Raw genomic sequence first — 17,978 nt, forward strand, 5'->3', positions numbered from 1 at the left:
AACTCCATTGTTAGCCTGATAGGGAACACTTACCGCTACTAACAACGGATACAGTAGCCGAGACCATGTTCGCTAACGTAATCCAGCCCAGGGATTAAGACGGCAAATTCCGTGGCAGAAAATCCGCATGATAACGGGATACCCGTGGATTAGTAATCACACATAAGGTTGCTGACGACGAGAGGGATGACTCTCAGCGATGAACGAACAACCATTATCGGTCACGATCCGCGATAAATCGGACTCGGCCGTCTTTCTTTGTCTACCAGCGACGATCTGAACCGCAGCCGATGGAGACGGACATGGAGAGGAGACCTGCATCCTCAGCCGCGCCTCAAGGTGGCCAGAGACCACCAAAGACCCGAACGCGAATCACAACAGCCTGCACCAGGTGTCAGAAGCGGAAAATCCGTGTAAGCCTTTCCCACCAGTTGTGTCCTTTGGTTGCCCTACCCTGCCTTGATCAGAGGCTAGACCCGAATGGCTCCATCGAGCGGGCCCATCTCCGAGGCGATGGGGTCCATGCTAACATCCATCAATAGTGTGATGCCCTGTCCCCCGCATGCAGCGCTTGCCAGCGAGCAGGTGTGCCATGTGTAGGTGGAGGGACATCGAGAGAGTTCCCACGCAGGTAGGTAGAGTAGTCACCGCACCGTGGTATCCACTTGCAAGGCAAACCATTCGCTAATCACACTCGCAGCTATGTCAACGACCTAGAAGCTCGAATCAGGTGGTTGGAGTCCATCGTTCAGGAGCACGCCCCAGATGTCGACTTAAGCGCCGGGCCCGGTCGTTCACCTAGCACCGAAGGCGGCAATCCATCCAGAGATCTGCAGACCACGCGGCAGAGTCAGCAAGCCGGGGACACCCAATCTCCCGGCAAGATAACAGATCAACTTGGCCTCATATCCCTCACCAGCGGTACAGATCTTCGTTTCCTGGGCCCGTCTAGCGGCCTGTTCTTCACCAAGTTTGTCCTGGCTGGGCTTGGGAAGCGGCTCCATGTCGACAAGGAGTCTGCTCCAGACACGGCAACCGATAATCTGGCCATCCCTTCTGATCTCCTAGTTCCACAACCAAAAGAACTGCCCTCCGATCACAAGCATGCGAGGTGGCTATCCCAAACCTACTTCAATGTGGTTCATCTTCAGTTTCCGTTTCTACACGAGCCCACATATTGGGAAATCATTGACAAGATCTACGACGATGTCGAGGTGGGAGTGGCGGCAGAGTTCCAGGTCTTTATGGTCCTCGCAATAGGGGCAACCATACTCTCGCGCCGGACAAGAGTCGCGCTATCGCCTGAGGGCTACTATGCCTCGGCCATGAACCTTGTAGCTGGTGCCATCAAGATGCCATCAGTGAGCTGTGTGCAATGCATCCTACTTCTCCAAATGTACACTCTTAACAACCCGACATCTGGCCTGGGTCTATGGACACTTCATCATCACGGACTTGCGATAGTAATCGAGCTTGGCCTTCATCGGAATGTCCCGGGGAGCACCTTTACCCCCTTTGAAAGAGAGATTCGCCGTCGGATCTTTTGGTCCACATACACGATTGACCGGCTGTTGAGCACTTTGATGGGACGTCCTATGGGTATGGTTGATGAGCAGTGCGACCTCAATGTAAGTAGCATGCATATGCCAAACCCCCTTTCAACCTACAGCTAACAAGACCTAGTACCCCTTAGACGTCGACGATAGCCAGCTCAAGACAGAGCACCCCAAACCCCGCCAAGGCGACGAACCACTAACCAACATGAGCAGTGCCATCCATCTCTTCAAACTTGCGAGGCTCAACAGCGAGATCAAGTGCGTCCTGTACTGCGCCGACCGGGAATATCCCCCATACACACAGCCCGTAATCACTGATACTGAGAGCTGGAGAGACGACTTTTTGAGCCGGCTGCGACAATGGAGACAAGACATACCGCGGCATGGGGAAGCGAGTCCACGGCACTATCTCAACCTCTCGTGCGAAATCAAGTATCACGAGCTACTCATGCTCGTTCTCCGACCGAACCCGCGCTTCCACAATCCCGACAAGGCGACCCTTCGCGAGTGCTTCTCCAGCGCCATGGCCTGCAGCGAGCTCTACCACCGACTATACATGACCAACATGCTCCATTACGGTTGGATGAGCGTCCATTCACTCTTCTTGTGCGTCATGGTCATGTTTTACTGCGTCTGCACACCTCGAGGGATCGCCGATGAAGCAGATTTCGACTCGCTGATGAGGGCCTTGAAGGTGTCGTCAGACATTCTCAGCGCCATGGGAGAGTACTGGCCAGAGGCAAAGAAAAGCCGGGATGTGCTCGACCGTGTTTCAACAGCCACAATACGACGGTTCACTCAGAACTTGAAGGCGACACGAAACAACTCAATAGCCCCAGATTCACAGGCACCCGTGAACCCGTCGTCACTTCTCGCCTCCAACCACGCCGCTGATTGGAACAGCATCGACCTTTCCTCAAATAGTGTTCCCTCTCTCCAGTTTGAGGACACCAACGTGGTCGATGTTCCCTTTGGTCTTGGCTATGAGGCCCTGGAACAGTCCTTCACGTCTGCAGACATATTGTCTCATTTCTTTGGCTCCGGTGCGGATGTGATGATGGGAGGAGCTTATGACTTTGAACATGCTAGGGACAGAGACGCGGACGATTCATTTGGCGAGCGTCTGCAGGATTTTGGACATCCTTACTAGCACATGATTACGGGGTTTGGGGCTACAGCAGTAACTTGATGGACTTACTGACACATGACAACATTGTACTATTCACGATCCTTGAACCTGCTCCTGCAGCTGCATGAAAAATCCGGTATCAAGCACAACATTAGTGCCTGTCACAGGTCCAAACCTGCCTAGTAACATGACTTCCTCTCCGTAACATCCTGGATTGTGTTAGCCAGCTAAAGTCTAGGCTGAGCGGGCGGAATACGCACCCCAACGTCGGATGCCGCCGTCAATTGCGGCAAGAAAGGTCACGGCGGCAAGGAGATGAAGGTCGTCTCGATCCAGGGGTCCATGACTGCCGGAGTTGAGAGCGGCCTCCTTCTCCCTCGGGTAGGTTGAAATTATCCCAAAAGCAACCCAGACAATTCTACTAATCTCTCACAGACTGGAGGCGATGCCGCTTGGTTGAATGAGAACAGGCCCAAGTTTGGGCAACTCGCCCAGGCAGGAGACAACTACTTTGTTCAACTCTTGGACGAGATGCAGGACAGAGAAGACTTGGTGAAAGCCCTCTCTGGTCCGTAGGTGATGGCTTCGTCATCAAATAACAGATCTAGATAGAATGGAATGATTGCTAATTCGGATGACGCTATCCGGGGCGAAAGCCGAGGCTGATCGGCGTATTTCCCCGCGTGTGTTTGTGTGGTGACGACTCGCTATATGAAACCACTCTTTTCCCTTCTATGACTGCTGGCCACCTTCTATCATTACATCAAGCACTCTTTCGTCGATCAAACAGTATTAACAAGTCATTAGTAGACCCAGACATGCCTCTGTACACAGTCTCACACGCCGCGCCTCTAAGCCTGGGGCAGAAAGAGGCACTCGCAGAAGCCATCACTCATCTTCACGCAGGCAGATTCAAGACTCCTCGCTGGTACATAAACGTTATCTTCACAGACGCTTCTGCCCAAACAGTTTTTGTCGGTGGTCGCCGGGTAAGCTTGTCCCATCATCTCTCCACCTTGACACAAGCCCATGCTGATCATCCATGGGAAAGCGTCTCGTGAATCACATAACCGCCCGCGTCCGGAGCGGTCCTACTCGAAGCCGCGAGTCATTTAATGAGCTCTGCAGCGAGATCAACTCTGCCTGGCACCGCATTGTACACCCCGAGCTCTCAGCCTCAGAACTCCCACCGAGGGAGCTCGAGCTGGCTGCCATTTTCATCACGAGCGAGCTCGTCGCGGGCATGAAGGTTGGGTTCCCAGTTCCGGCTGCGGGAACTGAGATTGCGTGGGCCAAGGAGCATTTTGAGTCTTTCAAGGAGAGGGCAGCGTTGGGTGACGAAGACTTTGTGGACTACGTCGAAGAGTTGGAAAAGAAGCCTGAGTTCAATGCGGCACTGAGAAGTGACTGAGTCATTAGATGCAACCCAAAGCAGCCAGGTCAAATAATTAGGCATCTACATGGCGTCGTAAATGACGTGTTGCGAGCTGCCAGGTAGACAACTGTGGTTCTAAAATTCTAACGGGTGTCCGCCATTGACGGGTATTCCGCGCTTCGTAATCAACGGCTCACGGGTGTTCCGTCTTAGCGACCGGAGTGCTCCGACCTCCACGGAGAGACTGCTTACGTCCGTACCAGGGTCGGATCCGCATTTACCACCAGTTTCCACATCGAAACGTGCTTCGATGAGAGCCAATTGAAAACCAGCCTGGCGAAAATGAAGTGTTGAAAAGTTGGTATCTGTAGCTCTAGATGTGCTTGAGAGCAAACCATTTTTGCCAGGAATGAGGCTGGCGTATCATTTCACCAACCCCAAGAATGAATGACGGTAACGAACGCAGCTTTGTTGGGATGCCGCTCGAGATCCGAATGATGATCTACGAGCATCTTCTCGGTGGTGATGGTTCCAAAGACATTGTTATTCGCAGCCAACCGCTGCAGAATGCCCCCAACCGCACGTCGAAGCCTCTCCGTTCTGTCTACCCAATACTCGGCCAGTCAAGAGGGCAACCCGCCTGCACAGCCACGTACACCAGACAAGGCAGCATTCCAATTCACCCTGCTATTTTGAGCGTCAACCGCATGATCCATGAGGAAGGATCCCACTATCTCTATGGCAGACATGACTTCCATTTTGGCCAAGATCTTGACGCTGTGGCTCCATTCCTTGCTGACAGGATGCCATCGACCAGGGATCTCATTCGGTCCATCACCCTCTACAAGCAAATCCCTACCCGTTCCATTGCTCACGATCTTCACGATTGGGAAACCATATGCCAATCTCTCAGTCGCCTTACGCGTCTTACTAGACTCACTATCATTGTTGGATGTGGACGGCCCCAGAAGTCATGGGACGGTCCCCAAGAGCTCGCCGTGTCTGATCTCCGTCTGCTGTACTCGACACGCCACGAGGTTATTGACTGGATACGGGAGCTGGCTGGGCTAGATAGAATTGGCAATCTTGTAATCGCGGCCGACGTGCAGCCGCTGGCAGAGCCAAATACGCACGCGATGTTAGTCACTGCGGCGTTCTCAGCATCGATTGGATCCTCGTTGATCCAGTTTCTGAGAGATGACTTGGGGTTTGCGGCCACAGCTGCGAGAGAGCTCCGCGGCTAAGAGGCAGTATGTATCTACCAAATGGGAGACTTAAGCGAGACAGTAGCAAGAATCATGATGATGTTGGTTAACATAACTCACTGCACCTATGCAGACAGCCGTGTGACAAACCATGAGTCAATTGCTCCAAATCTGACAGTGACATGTACTACCAAGACCTACCAGGCTTTCTAAAAGTATCTGGTTAATTAATAATGCTTGATTTATCAGACTGGATAAACTGGTAAAAGAAGGTGTTGGGAAAGATGGGTCAACGGGACGTCTCCGTCCAGCCCCCAAGATACGCGGGATGGCCCGCATGCTTGGCAAACTTCCAAGTGACGGACCTCCGTTCCCTCAAATCACGGTTATAAAAGACGCGCTTGATCAAAGAATAAATCTACATCATTTCAATCAGCATCTTCAATCATTTCTCACTAAAAAATACTATCAACTCTTCCAACGAAAAAAATGTCTGGTCTTCCAAGCACATACAAAGCCTGGGTCATCCCCTCCGCAGGCGCACCCCTTGAGCTTCGAGACGTCGAGCTAAAGCAGCCCGGCTCCGGAGAGATCCTTGTCAAGGTCCGCGCCTGTGGTGTGTGCTTCACCGATGTGGCTGTCCAACAGGGTGGAATGGGCGACGTGTTCCCCAGAGTCCCCGGTCACGAGATTGTTGGCGATGTCGTCGCCATTGGTGAGGGAGTTGATGGCTTCTCTCTTGGCCAACGAGTCGGCGGTGCTTGGCTTGGAGGTGAGCATAAATCTACCCCCTTTCAAGTGAAGGTGCACTAACTAACGAAATACAGGCCACGACAACGTCTGCAAGTCATGCCGCCGCGGTCTCTTCCAGTCCTGCAGCAACGCCGTCTACAATGGAGCCAGCAGAGATGGTGGCTACGCTGAATACGTCCTGCTTCGCTCCGAGGCAGCTGTTTCAGTTCCCGAAGACATGGACCCTGCCGAGGCAGCGCCGTTGCTCTGCGCAGGCCTGACTGTCTTCAACGCCATCCGCAAGGCACACATCGAGCAAGGCAACCTCATGGTCGTTCAGGGTATCGGGGGCCTGGGCCACATGGCTATTCAGTACGCTCGAAAGATGGGTTACAAGGTCGCCGTCGTCAGCTCCAGCGCCTCCAAGAAGGACCTGGCGCTGCAGCTCGGTGCCCACGCATACATCGATACCAGCTCCGAGGACGCGGTCAAGAAGATCCGGGAGCTGGGAGGCGCAGCTCTCATCCTCGCCACTGCATCCAACAGCAAGTCTGTGTCTGCTCTCACGGGAGCTATGCAGGCTGGTGGAAAGATGGTCCTCGTCGCCGCCGGGGGGCCCGTCGAGTTCAACACCAACGATCTCATCTTTGGGAATTCGGCGATTCAAGGATGGCTCACTGGAAACGCACAGGATGCCGAGGATAGCATTGACTTTGCCAAACACCTTGACGTCAAGTGCATGATTGAGCGCTTCCCCTTTGAGGAGGCTCCAGAGGCATTGGAACGCATGACATCGGGCGCTGTTCGATTCCGCGGCGTGCTGACTTTCGACTAGCTACTATATCCCTCTTCAATTTCCTTTTCCTAAAGATAGACGAAATCGATCTCTTTTTTAGCTCTGCCGTTTGCCATCAAGAATGGGGCCTTGTAGTCTGCCTTGTCCCAGAGTCCGTACTCCCAAGCTGCTAACGTGATCAACTTGAACATCCCAGGTTACGCACATGAACGTAGCCGGTGTGAGACTGGAGGGGGAGCTCCGCGTCGGGCCCGGCGGGATGTGCGGATAAGCCATGGTGTCAGGGGTAAAATCCAAGCTCATGATTCTCAGGTTCCCCCCAACTTCCCCGGGCCCCAGTCTTTGAAGTATGATGCTAAATAAGGGACAATGAGTTCTGTCTGGGGTCTAGCCAAACTGCAGGGTGAAGCCTCGTGGGATGCATGTTAACAAGACTTGCAAGCATCCGTAGCAACAATACGCGCCTCCTTTCCATTGCTTGCCAATTACCAAGGTTTCGAGTTTTTCGTGGTGCGCCCCTATCCCGCGTCCAAGTGATTTAGCATTGATTCAACAGATACAACACGTCCCGTCATCCACGAGGAGACTCAGCGGGTTTTTCGTCTCATCTCAACCTATCGAAACCCTATTATTACCAGCATCCACTACTTCAACTCTCATGTCCCCTTGTCATGGCGAATGACGTTCTTTCTCTTCTTGGCTGTTTATCTGCATCAGCTGGACGTAGCAAGACGGTCCGACTTCTATACCACCTTGCGCACTTCTATGCCTGGTACCTTGCCGCTCCAATGGCAGCCCAGCCTCCACTACAGCATGCAGCATTGTCCAAAAACATACAGCCATCAGCCTATCTCTCATCTAAATTCTTTCTAATGTCATCTTCAGCCAGCACTGCATCACCAGAAGGCAAACAATTCGCGATCTTTGTGACATGATTGTTTCTAGCGCGGCAGTGGGCTCAATCAATCTCAACGGCGGCCCCGTTGGCCTCCTGGGTGCTTTTAGCTGCACCCTGAATATCTGCAGCCAGTGGAAGGCAATTTAATCTCTTTGGAATTTTCAATAAAACATTCAAGTTCTATGTGTTCGTGAACTATATGGCCTACCTATATTGCACGAATATCAATAAATACCCAAGACACTAGAACGCCAAAGCGCCTCTTGCTACACTTTAAGGCTATGGTATAATAATGGGTGATGTTAGATAGAAGTTTTCAAAGTCTTATCATAAAAATAAGTAATTTTTTAACATTCTTTACAAATTTTACTTTGTCTCCTCAGTATTCTTAGAGCAAACCTCTGATTATTCCCTGCACCTTGACTTCTTCTCTTCCGAACATTAACCTCAACACCACGCTTCTCCTTCACGGCACTATGGACGTCAAACACGATGCCTTTAAGACCTTCTGGCTGCATAAGTTCATTGATAGCCCGCACAGATGGTCAAGTTCCTACTTGAATGGCAGAACAACACGTTTAGGGAGTACGTGAAGGCCCCCAAGTCAACCCTCTCAGGTGCGAAGATGGAAAACCTCCTATCAGATCCTCTCATTCCTCAGAAATTGCCCAAACTCTGACTTTCTCTGATAAGATGTTGTACATCTTTCTCGCTGAAGGTTTCGTCGGTGCCGGACGGGCAGCTCCCCCAACATCTTCAACTTCAAGACCTTCGACGTTTCGTACCACCTTCTGTCGCGATGCGAGGAGACATCTCTGTTGGTTTATTCTGGGCCGACAAAAGGTTCCATGAAGCTGCTTGAAACTGGAGTTTGGGTCACCACCGAGTCGGACAAGACCGAATGGTAATATCATAGGGGGGCTTGCAAGTACCGCCAGAAGTGAGGTCCTAATAATCTACTTAGTATTCTGGTAAGCAAGGGAAGCATTTCATTGATTTAATATGGAGGAACCGTCAACTTTTCAACCGAAAATGTCCCACCAATGTTGTATTCCCTCCCGCAGAGGCAATGGCGAAGCGCCGTAAGGAGGTTGCCAAGAAGACAGATATCACCACACTTTTCTGGCTAGTTGCCTGGCCTGGGTAGTATGATCATTTTTTCTGATGAGGTTTTTTGCATGTATCCATGTCAAAAACCGCGTTTCCACGTCTCATGGCCAGGTCCGGTGGGACATTTCAAAGTCCACAAACAAGTGTCTTCATCTACTCCCCAAGATAACCGAGGACAAGGACGAGGGCCAGGTCGCTTTCCAGATCGATTTCGTCTGGACCAAGGATATAATCAAGGCTAAGGGCACTTCTGACAACGAGGTGACGGGTTGTCAAGACAGTCTAGTGAATTCCTGGTCAAGTGTGGTGGCATATCGAACGCATTCGCGCCCTAAATACCTAACGTATGTGATAAGTGAGTGGGCCAGACAAGCGAGTAGGCCAAAAATCTCAACCTTCAAGATAGGATTCAAGATAAAAACATAATAAAGCATTTAGTTAATTAAATTAAACTACTTTCTTCTTCCTCAGATAGCTCAATAATAATTTGACATGTTCTTCTGTTATGACCGGCCTTGCCGCATATTCCACAGCAGCTTTCCTTCGGTCGCGCTAACCTACCTCGACCACCACTTCTCGACGATTCAGCCTATATCTGTATATCAATATCCATTTGATCAATTACTTCCCTTGCCTCATCTATAGTCATCTTCCCTCTATCTTATAGGCGGGTTCTTTTCGCTTTGCGCCGCCTGCTAAGGGCCTCATTTGACTATCAAAGGTTCTTAACCTCAGACTTTAATAAGGTCATCTCATACATTATTACCTTTATCCCCTTTATTAATGACTTTAGAGCCTCAAGAATAGATTCCAGAGAGCTACTTTAATGCCTTCTGATTCGTCTTTCGAGGTATTTAGACTAGGAGCTAGCTTCAAGGGCTATCCTTGGGGTCTTTGAGACCCAAGGGTTAGGCTAGCTGGTCTCCTCCTCAAGGGGCGTTAGGGTCCATAGATACACATCAAGCTTTAATATAACACTTTCGGGGTCCAAAGGAACAAGCCCGGCTCCTCTAAAACCTCCCTTGATATTACTTATCGTCATAGTAGCCTAGTAGGCGGCGTAAAAGGCTAGGAAGAACTCAGTCTTCGAAATATAGGTAATAGAGCATCTAATCAATTACTTAATCTCTCGACCATATGCCTTTTTTAGCGGCCCAAAGCACCCAACATCAAGAGGCTAAAGTAAGTAAGACGAATAAGGCGGCATACAAAGCGTAATAATCTTATTTTCCTCGCAGTACTTCTCGAATTCGACTAAATAGTGACTTTTATACCCATTAAGGATCAAAAGACAATAGCGACCATTTAATCGAATAGTCATATACTAATTAAAGTGCTTAAGCCACTTAAGACCCATCTCATTATCGGTCCAGCCATTATAAGTCATAGTAATAGCCTAATCGCCCGGGAGGTTACTTTCTTAATACCAGCTAGCGAGGTGATATTAGCCTGTAACTATAATAAACGGCTAGATCACCCACCCTTCTGCATTAATCGCCTAAATAACCATAGCCCATTCCCGGTTTCCAGGCTAGACTAATTTCGGCTTTCCACGCCTCTCCGCGCCTATAACAACTATTCCGCTTATAATCATACCCATCATAAAGCCAGTCTCATCAAAGTTATAGATATCGGCGAGGGTAATACCATATTTCGCAATTATATTCGCTACGAGCGCAAACCAATTACAAATAATAGTCGGGTCTTCGCATTTAGCCCTCTAATAGTCATACTTACGAAAGAAATAAGTCTTAAGGTCTAGATGCCGCTTAACGAAGTTAGCAGCCCATCGCTTACCAATAGGTAATACATCGCGGTCAGCAAGCAGCCAGTTCGCCATTTCTTCAACGCCACGCAGTCGCGGGGAAAACCCTCGCGAATCTAAGTTAAGAATAAACTAAATAATAATCTATTCCTCTAGATCAAATAGCTTACATAATTTAGGAATAGTATCGCATTGAGACTATATGCCTTTCTGCCGGCGACCTAGGGTATTACGGTGTATATCATAGATCTCTGCGGCTTTCCAGATACTTAATTTTAGGTCATTTTGGAGGGCTCGAAGAGCAAGAAGGATATTTGCCTCTTTATTTGATCGAGACATCTTAGGTGGTTGAGAATCAATTGATCAATTGAGAAGAAGAGAGGTTGAGGGATTTTTGGCCCACTCGCTTGTCTGGCCCACTCACTTATCACATACGTTATCTAACTCCTCTCAAAGGCTCTACAATTACAATAAGGAGTCTTATGTAAAATTAGTAAAACACTATCCTAAAGCAAGGTAATATTTAGGAAGATTTCTATCATTATTTAGATGTTTCATTGCTTCTTATTGCCATCTTTAGACCATCAACCTAACCAGTCACCCAGTCCACACGCTGTCAAACTAGGTTGTCCTAAGCCAGCCACCAAAGCCTGATTGCCATGTTGGAGACGGTGTGCGACAGGTTGCGGTTCGCGCCCGTCAAGTGCACATTGTCCTCGACCAATTACCGAACGAGCAACTTTTCGGCTGTGGCTCCTGCGACAGTGTTGCGCAAATCGTCCAGAAGCTCTGTGCCAACTTCCATGGATCGGTGGGCGTTTGCGTCCTTCTTGCCCGTCTGCTTCGAGGCTTTCTTTCGCCTTCTTGCCCTTCTCCTGCTTCTTGAGAGAAGGGGTATGAGAGACGCCGTCTCCGCATCCCAAATCTCGAGGAAGTCCGAGTCGGTTGTTGGCCCGTTCGTGTTGAGAGGCCACTTCGTCAGGTCGGCTCTGGGGTATCGCTTCTGGGCGGTAATGGCCACAGATTTGCCCATCATCTCCTTCTGTCGGTAGACAACCTGGAGCAGCGTCCAGTGGGCCCAGGTGCCATCGGATGGCCCCTTCTGCTTGGAGAGTTTGTTGTTTCCGGGAAGGCTTGTGCTGGGTGTGATGGATGGGTTGCCAGCATACTTCTTCCAAATCTTCCTCTCTTTGTCGTCGAGCGTATATCCCCACTTTGCCCGCTCACAGCCTGCTCCGGCGTATCGATTCCAGTTCTCAGCCATGCTTGAGTTCCCCTTCTTGATCGTACCCGGCGGGTCAAAGCGGGCGTACTCGGGGTCGATTGTAAACTCGCCGTCTGCCGTCTCGACATACGGCTGCTTGGGGTAACGGCCATGCTCTGGATCCATGCAGGCGAAGGCAACGTTCGTTGGGAGCGGTCCCAGTGTCTCATCTAGCTGCCGCTTTGCCTGGACGGCCTGCTGACGGGCGTCCCATCGGCTGGCCATCTCCTGGAGGAGGTCGGGGTTGCCGAATGCATTTTCCGTCTCGCCATTGGTCTCGATCTCGATCATCCGGAGGCGGCTTTCCTCATCTTAGAGCATCTTGACGGCGAGGAATGTCTCTTTGATCCCCTTGTAGTTGTCGATAAATGGCTTTGTCGATCGGGTTCGCGTGGCCTTTGTAGAGATCCTTCAAGCGCTAGATCTCATCCTTCGATCTGCCCTTGCCAAGCATGATTGCGTGTGCTTTGCGCGTCCTGATGTGAGGCAGGTGTGAGGGAGTTTAGAAGAGGCGATGAGGTGAGGGGGAGGAAGAAAGGAGGATCGTTGATAAAGTGGTTGAGTGTGATTTATATTAGGTCGCTATCCACATCATCATAAGCCTTAGTCAAAGTGGGTCTATGTCTCTGTGCTCTATGGCAGTGCTCCTCCTTTTCTCAGTGGCGGGAATCCCTGCTCTATCGCCAAATCCCTCTCTCTTCCTCCCCGCAGCTGTTTTCTCTCACGAGAGAGAGGGTGGGTTCTTGGTGCTTAGTTATGTGTTTGTCTCCACTGGTATCCTGCCTTGTACCAGTCATGGACCAGCATGACGCTGTCACATCTAGTCCTGGATCTCTCGACCGAGAGCGATAGAGTCCCCATAACGAGGCCGACACTTTCTATCCCGAAGACATAATATACATTGCCTATCTCAGTTCTGCCTACTTGGCGATAATGACAGGCCGTATTCTACCCTGCTCTGTTGTCATGTCAATGACATCCGCTGTCTCATATAGAGCTTGAGCAGAGACAAAAGGCATCAACTTCTGGCTGTTGTGGTGAACCAAGACGAGCTGTTCCCTGGCACGGGTCAAAGCAACAAAAACCTCGTTGGGGCATCGATCATCCGGGAGGTTGCGACCGAAAAACTCAAAGAACGAGGAATCCATCCCAAACAAGATCACGAGATCACGTTCGCTGCCTTTGAACTGGTGGATGGTGGAAACACACATCTTCCCTTCGATGACTCTGTCATCCAAAGGGACTTCGTCGTCGATTGATACGGCGATTGGTACACCGTACTTCTTGGACAAGACGTTGACCACGTCTTGAACTGGTCCTCGCTTTCGCACAGCAGGCGCTAGGATGGCAGTATTCTGAGCCCCATGGCGCTTGACTAACGCCCACAGCTGCTTCGCCAATGCATGGGTGTCATAGGAGTGGCATCTCAGAACAATGGGTTTGGGGCCTGTCTTGGTACTTGTGATGCATGATTCGCCTCCAAGGAAAACTTCGTTTATGAACCGAACTGACTGTATCGACAAGCGAAAGCTTTCGCTCAACTGAGCCTTGGAAAACGGATATGGACTGATAGGACGCAGTAGTTCAGAAGCCAAAGTAAGGTAGCGGTCGTCAGCACCGCGGAATCCGTAGATGGACTGTCTTTCGTCACCCAGGACGACAATACGGGCGGGTTCGCCACCCATCTTCTGATTGTTGGCCAGTATGAAGCAGTTCGCCAACCAAAAGAGGAGCTCGGTGCAGTCCTGGAACTCGTCCAACACAATGATGTCGAAAGGCGCAGGGCTCCATCTGGGAAGTTCGTTACGACCCAGGACTCGTCGTCTCTCCTCTGACAGAGCAGCGTCGTCGCGTATAACGGTCCCAAAAAGCTTGCCGGCCATGGCGTGAAAAGTGTAGACCTCGCAGTTGGGGTAGCGTCGAAGGCGTCGAAGGGTTTCCAGCTGAAGTCGCTTTGAGTAAGTGAGTACAAGTACTCTCAAATCCGGGTGGGCCGCGATGATGGCTTCAGCTGTAGTGGTTTTGCCTGAGCCAGGTCGGGCCGAAACGACGACATTCTTCGTACGGCAGAGTTTTGCGACCCTCTTCTGTTCCCTGGATGGGGTGAACGGCGCCTTCTTTCGCTGCCGCTGGAGCGTGGGTGTATGTGTGAACGATCGGTAAGCGCTACGAATACAATAGACTTGAGTCTATGGTACGTGTTGTTAGTTCTCTCCTGAACACCATCGCCCAGTACACCGTTACTTACCAGTCGCTCTACAGGGTATGGCTTAAGCCGTGCTTGTGCGGCTGCACGCAAAGCTGAAAATATCGGGCCCAGCATCTTGACTCTGACCTGTGTGGCAAAGATATTTCACTACCTATGGTATCAGAGTAGGAGAAGCGTGGAAATTAGCTGGGCTAGGTAGGTAGGCGTGAATGGAGGTGGGCGAAGTCACTACTGCTTGGTTTCACATGATCAAGGTGACGTGACATGGGGCTGCTTGATAGTATCGCATGCTTGTCAAGGCCATTGACAGACAACAGGAAAACAAACATCTTGTCCTGCGTTTGTCGAAAGGCATCGGGTAGTTGCCGGGCCCAAGCAATGTCAGTGATGGGCGGGCACGCAGGTCGAGGAGAAAAAGAGATGCCAGTACAATAAACACTTTGGCGTATCCTCCCTTAGGGAAGGATAGTAAATAAAGTATAACAAGGATAGGCAAGGGAGCTCTAAAGTATTACCTTCATCCTTCATTATTTTACATGCATTTAATTCTAATGGTTGAGAGGAGTTGGGTAACTCTCTTGAATGCTCCTGATGTGTTGTTTATTCCTCGACCTGCGGAGCGGGTAGCAGTTGCAGAGACAAGCTGCCCAGAACAAAGGCACGCCTCGGCGTCACATCCAGTCTTGGATCTCTCGGCCGAAAGCAACAACCTCCCCACAGTGAGATCGACACTATCTGTCCCAGAAGACCGGATCGTGCGTGTGGATCTCGAGGCTGAGCTAGGCTGCTTTGACATGGTGAAACAAGGCCGGAATGCTACCCCAGCATCTCAATTTGAACGTCTCCCATCTATCAGCTAACTACCTAGAGTCACACACATCTCGCACGAGTCAGAGCCTCCCCCATTATCTCCTCGATTCTCGTCATGTGCTTCATATACTATTATCATATACAAATCCACTCACTGTCCCTTAATCCATACATTATCAAGCAGGACCTCGATCCGTTGCTCGACTACCTACACCACAAATAGCTCCAGAAAGATTTTGATAATGACACGATCCGCGGCGTGGTCAGCTACAGATCACGCCACAAAGAGTCGGCAATTGACAAAGAAAGCATAAGGCACCACCTTGAACCAGCGCCGGTTGTCAAGACATAAGTCATGCGCATTATATCATGACATCGTTTGTACATTACTTTGGCAGGAAAGCCTTGCCAGCAGCCTTGGCAGCGGCCAGGGCGCCCTGGAGGCCGTACTGGGATTGGATGCCATCGACGCGGTGTGTGGAGTTGAGGTTCTTGACGACGACGATCTGGAAGCAGGTGGCGGAGCCCTGTCGAGAGGCGATGGTCGAGTAGGCCAGGAAGATTTCCCAGATCTAAGCCTGTCAGTGTCTGTCTTCGTCAAATGTAGTGTGGAACGTACCCTGAACCAGCGCTCGCCATACTTGGCCTTGACCTTTTCAGCATTTCCGAGCCAGTTCCTGTACCATCGCCAGAGAGTGCCAGAGTAGTGGACGCCAACAGTGTCAACACTAGCGCGATTGTTAGACAGGTCTCTTTGAGTTGATGGTAGAATAACTTACCTCTTGACCTCGAATCCGGCAGCCTCGAGGCAGCCAATGTAGAAGGAGAGCGGCGTGGAGGCGTCGGCACCGGGGAAGATGTACTTGTTCAGAAACAGTCCCCAGATAAAGTCCTCGTACTGCCATGCCTTTCTCAGGCCCGACAGCTGGACGTACATGGAGCCGTCATCCTCGAGCATCTCGTAGCACTGTCGGAAAAAGGTGGTGAGTCTTCGGACACCAACGTGCTCGGCCATCTCCAGCTGCGTGATCTTGTTGAACTTGGTGTCGTCGGGGATGTCGCGGTAGTCGCAGACGAGGAGCTTGCTCTGTTCCTCGGGGATGCCAGCCTTGCGAAGGCCGTCGTTACCCCATTGAGCCTGGTTGCTTGCAAGAGTGACACCGGTGACCTTGGCGCCATAGTTGACACTGGCGAACTTGGCCAGGGTTCCCCAACCGCAGCCGATATCCAAGACGGTCTCGCCCTGCTTGAGATCAATCTTTTCGCAAACAATTGCCAGCTTGTTGTCCTGCATCTCCTCGAGAGTCTCCTCTCGGGTGGGGTCGGAGATGATGCCCGACGTGTAGATCATGCGGGGACCCAAGAACCAGGCGTAGTGGTCATTGCCGTGGTTGTAGTTGGTGCCGACCTGGGCCTCATCCTGCGAGCGGAGGTGGAGAATGACGTCGGGGAAGAAGCCGAACAGGAGGTAGCGGAAGGTCTCGGACGTGAAGTTGAAGGTAGCCCACTCGTGACGGTACTCGAAGACCTCGAGAGCATCGGCGTTGAGGTCGACCTGGCCCGTAAAGTACAGCTCAAAGAAGGTGTTCATGGGGATCTTGTGTCTTCCATTCCATCGGGCACGGTGTAGGTCGCTCTTGAAGTTGAGGTAGAACTCGACGGGACGGCCGGGAAGCTCCACCTTGTCGTTGATGCGGGGGCTCAGCTTGGACATGACGGTCCAGATGACGATGAGGATGGGGATGGAGGTGAACAGGCTGAAGAAGAGGGTCGTCTTCAGGCCTCCTCCAACCTTCCACGACAGCCAGGTCGGGATGCCCACGAGGGCGCCGAAGAGGAGGACGTTGGACCATTGTTCATATCCGGGACCGTCGGCGGGCAGCGGGGCGTTCTTGATGGCGGGAGACTGCGAGAGGTGTCAGTAGGCGTTGGATAGCTGTAGACGCAGTAGATGTGTAGATGCGTAGACGTCGTAGATAGTGTATGGTGCAACTGGGGAATGGCTTCGCACCTTGGTCAAGCGGACGCCGCAGTCCTTGCCAGTAACGATCGTCTCGGCGGGAGGTTCGGGGGTCTCGATAAAGTCGATGTCAGCGACGAGGTGAGCCCCTCCGTTCTGTTTCAACGCCATCTTGGGCAACGAAGCTTGAGATGCTGCTGCTGGGAAGGCAAGAGCAGGACTCGACACGACGTGGAGAGAGGATGAAGATGCTGAGTTCCAGTCCGAGCCGGGACGGGACAAGCGGTCAAGGCAAGGGTGCTTGTTTTGCTGTGCTTTCTTGCTTCTGCCCGTCACCTCCCGTCCCCCTCAACCACCTGAGGGAGCTCCAGTGGGAGCTCCAGCAGGCACAGGCCTACAGGTACAGCGAGGCACGGGCGGGGCAAGGCCCTGGAGCGGCCAGTGAGACAGCTGCTGCCGTGGCATGGCGTAATGCGGCCAAGGTCAGGGCGTACGTAGGCTGCGGGAACAGCTCAACAGCTGTCATGGATTGCCAGCTGTAAATTGCTTCTCGTGATGGGTCGCCACGCAATTGGCCGGGGCCATGTTGATTGATTTCCCAGGCCGTATGTTGGAGCCTGCTGCCGGCCCATAATGATGCCACGCTCTGGTGCCCAAGAGCAGCGCTACGACCTGAGCTAGAGCCCGCGGGAGCACCCGACGAGCTATGTACGGCCGTTTCACTCAAGGGGGGTCAGGTCCCAAAAAAGACGCCTGAAAGCATCACCTGCGTGGCCGCTTGTTTTGCTCCGGTGTTTTTGGATGCCCCTGCAGGGGGCCTTGCCCTGTGTGGGGAATTGGGCCATGTCAAAGGGCAAGGGTCCTAGCTCGAGGCGAGCATTTTGATCGGCGGTGAAATTGTCTTCACGTGAAAAACAAGGAGGACGGGGACCATGAATAATCCGAGTGTCGTGTGCTTTGATGCCTGTTGGCTGCAGCCACGTTTACTGTGGATCGAGTCAAGCTGCAGGGTAGTCAAATTGCGAATCTCGGAAACCCTTATCTTTGATGACAATGGACATTGGATGGGTGCCTAGTAAATGCATAGATTTGTTCAAGCTCTCCATGTTTGAGAAGCCACCTTATGCATCTCTTACATTCAGCACCGAAACACAAAAAGAAGCGGGTTG

The 17,978-nt window shown here is 51.5% G+C and overlaps 7 protein-coding genes across 7 annotated transcripts; 4 read left to right on the forward strand and 3 right to left on the reverse strand.

The window, feature by feature from the left end:
* Positions 1-221: 221 nt before the first annotated feature.
* Positions 222-2,706, forward strand: NCS57_00807200 (Zn(2)-C6 fungal-type domain-containing protein; the record flags this gene model as incomplete). The annotated part of the gene is made up of 4 exons (XM_053057901.1): positions 222-413; positions 543-631; positions 701-1,628; positions 1,684-2,706. The coding sequence occupies exons 1-4, from the start codon at positions 291-293 to the stop codon at positions 2,704-2,706; spliced, it is 2,163 nt and encodes a 720-aa protein (XP_052911732.1). The 5' UTR covers positions 222-290.
* A 321-nt stretch (positions 2,707-3,027) lies between these two features.
* Positions 3,028-4,096, forward strand: NCS57_00807300 (Tautomerase-3 domain-containing protein; the record flags this gene model as incomplete). Its single annotated transcript, XM_053057902.1, has 4 exons — positions 3,028-3,066; positions 3,121-3,253; positions 3,493-3,674; positions 3,737-4,096. The coding sequence occupies 4 exons, from the start codon at positions 3,028-3,030 to the stop codon at positions 4,094-4,096; spliced, it is 714 nt and encodes a 237-aa protein (XP_052911733.1).
* A 407-nt stretch (positions 4,097-4,503) lies between these two features.
* Positions 4,504-5,304, forward strand: NCS57_00807400 (uncharacterized protein; the record flags this gene model as incomplete). The annotated part of the gene is made up of 1 exon (XM_053057903.1): positions 4,504-5,304. The coding sequence occupies one exon, from the start codon at positions 4,504-4,506 to the stop codon at positions 5,302-5,304; it is 801 nt and encodes a 266-aa protein (XP_052911734.1).
* A 450-nt stretch (positions 5,305-5,754) lies between these two features.
* On the forward strand, positions 5,755-6,832 carry NCS57_00807500 (PKS-ER domain-containing protein; the record flags this gene model as incomplete). The annotated part of the gene is made up of 2 exons (XM_053057904.1): positions 5,755-6,037; positions 6,093-6,832. 2 exons carry the CDS (start codon positions 5,755-5,757, stop codon positions 6,830-6,832), a joined length of 1,023 nt encoding a protein of 340 aa, XP_052911735.1.
* A 4,458-nt stretch (positions 6,833-11,290) lies between these two features.
* NCS57_00807600 (uncharacterized protein) lies at positions 11,291-12,121 on the reverse strand (the record flags this gene model as incomplete). The annotated part of the gene is made up of 1 exon (XM_053057905.1): positions 11,291-12,121. One exon carries the CDS (start codon positions 12,119-12,121, stop codon positions 11,291-11,293), a length of 831 nt encoding a protein of 276 aa, XP_052911736.1.
* Positions 12,122-12,750: 629 nt separating this feature from the next.
* On the reverse strand, positions 12,751-14,153 carry NCS57_00807700 (DNA helicase; the record flags this gene model as incomplete). Its single annotated transcript, XM_053057906.1, has 2 exons — positions 12,751-14,019; positions 14,079-14,153. The coding sequence occupies 2 exons, from the start codon at positions 14,151-14,153 to the stop codon at positions 12,751-12,753; spliced, it is 1,344 nt and encodes a 447-aa protein (XP_052911737.1).
* A 1,082-nt stretch (positions 14,154-15,235) lies between these two features.
* Positions 15,236-17,070, reverse strand: NCS57_00807800 (Sphingolipid C9-methyltransferase 1; the record flags this gene model as incomplete). The annotated part of the gene is made up of 4 exons (XM_053057907.1): positions 16,861-17,070; positions 15,629-16,755; positions 15,469-15,577; positions 15,236-15,421 (listed from the first exon to the last, which is right to left on the reverse strand). Exons 1-4 carry the CDS (start codon positions 16,978-16,980, stop codon positions 15,236-15,238), a joined length of 1,542 nt encoding a protein of 513 aa, XP_052911738.1. The 5' UTR covers positions 16,981-17,070.
* Positions 17,071-17,978: the final 908 nt, after the last annotated feature.

The sequence above is a fragment of the Fusarium keratoplasticum genome, chromosome 6, assembly GCF_025433545.1.
Source record: "Fusarium keratoplasticum isolate Fu6.1 chromosome 6, whole genome shotgun sequence".
Classification (NCBI taxonomy): domain Eukaryota; kingdom Fungi; phylum Ascomycota; class Sordariomycetes; order Hypocreales; family Nectriaceae; genus Fusarium; species Fusarium keratoplasticum.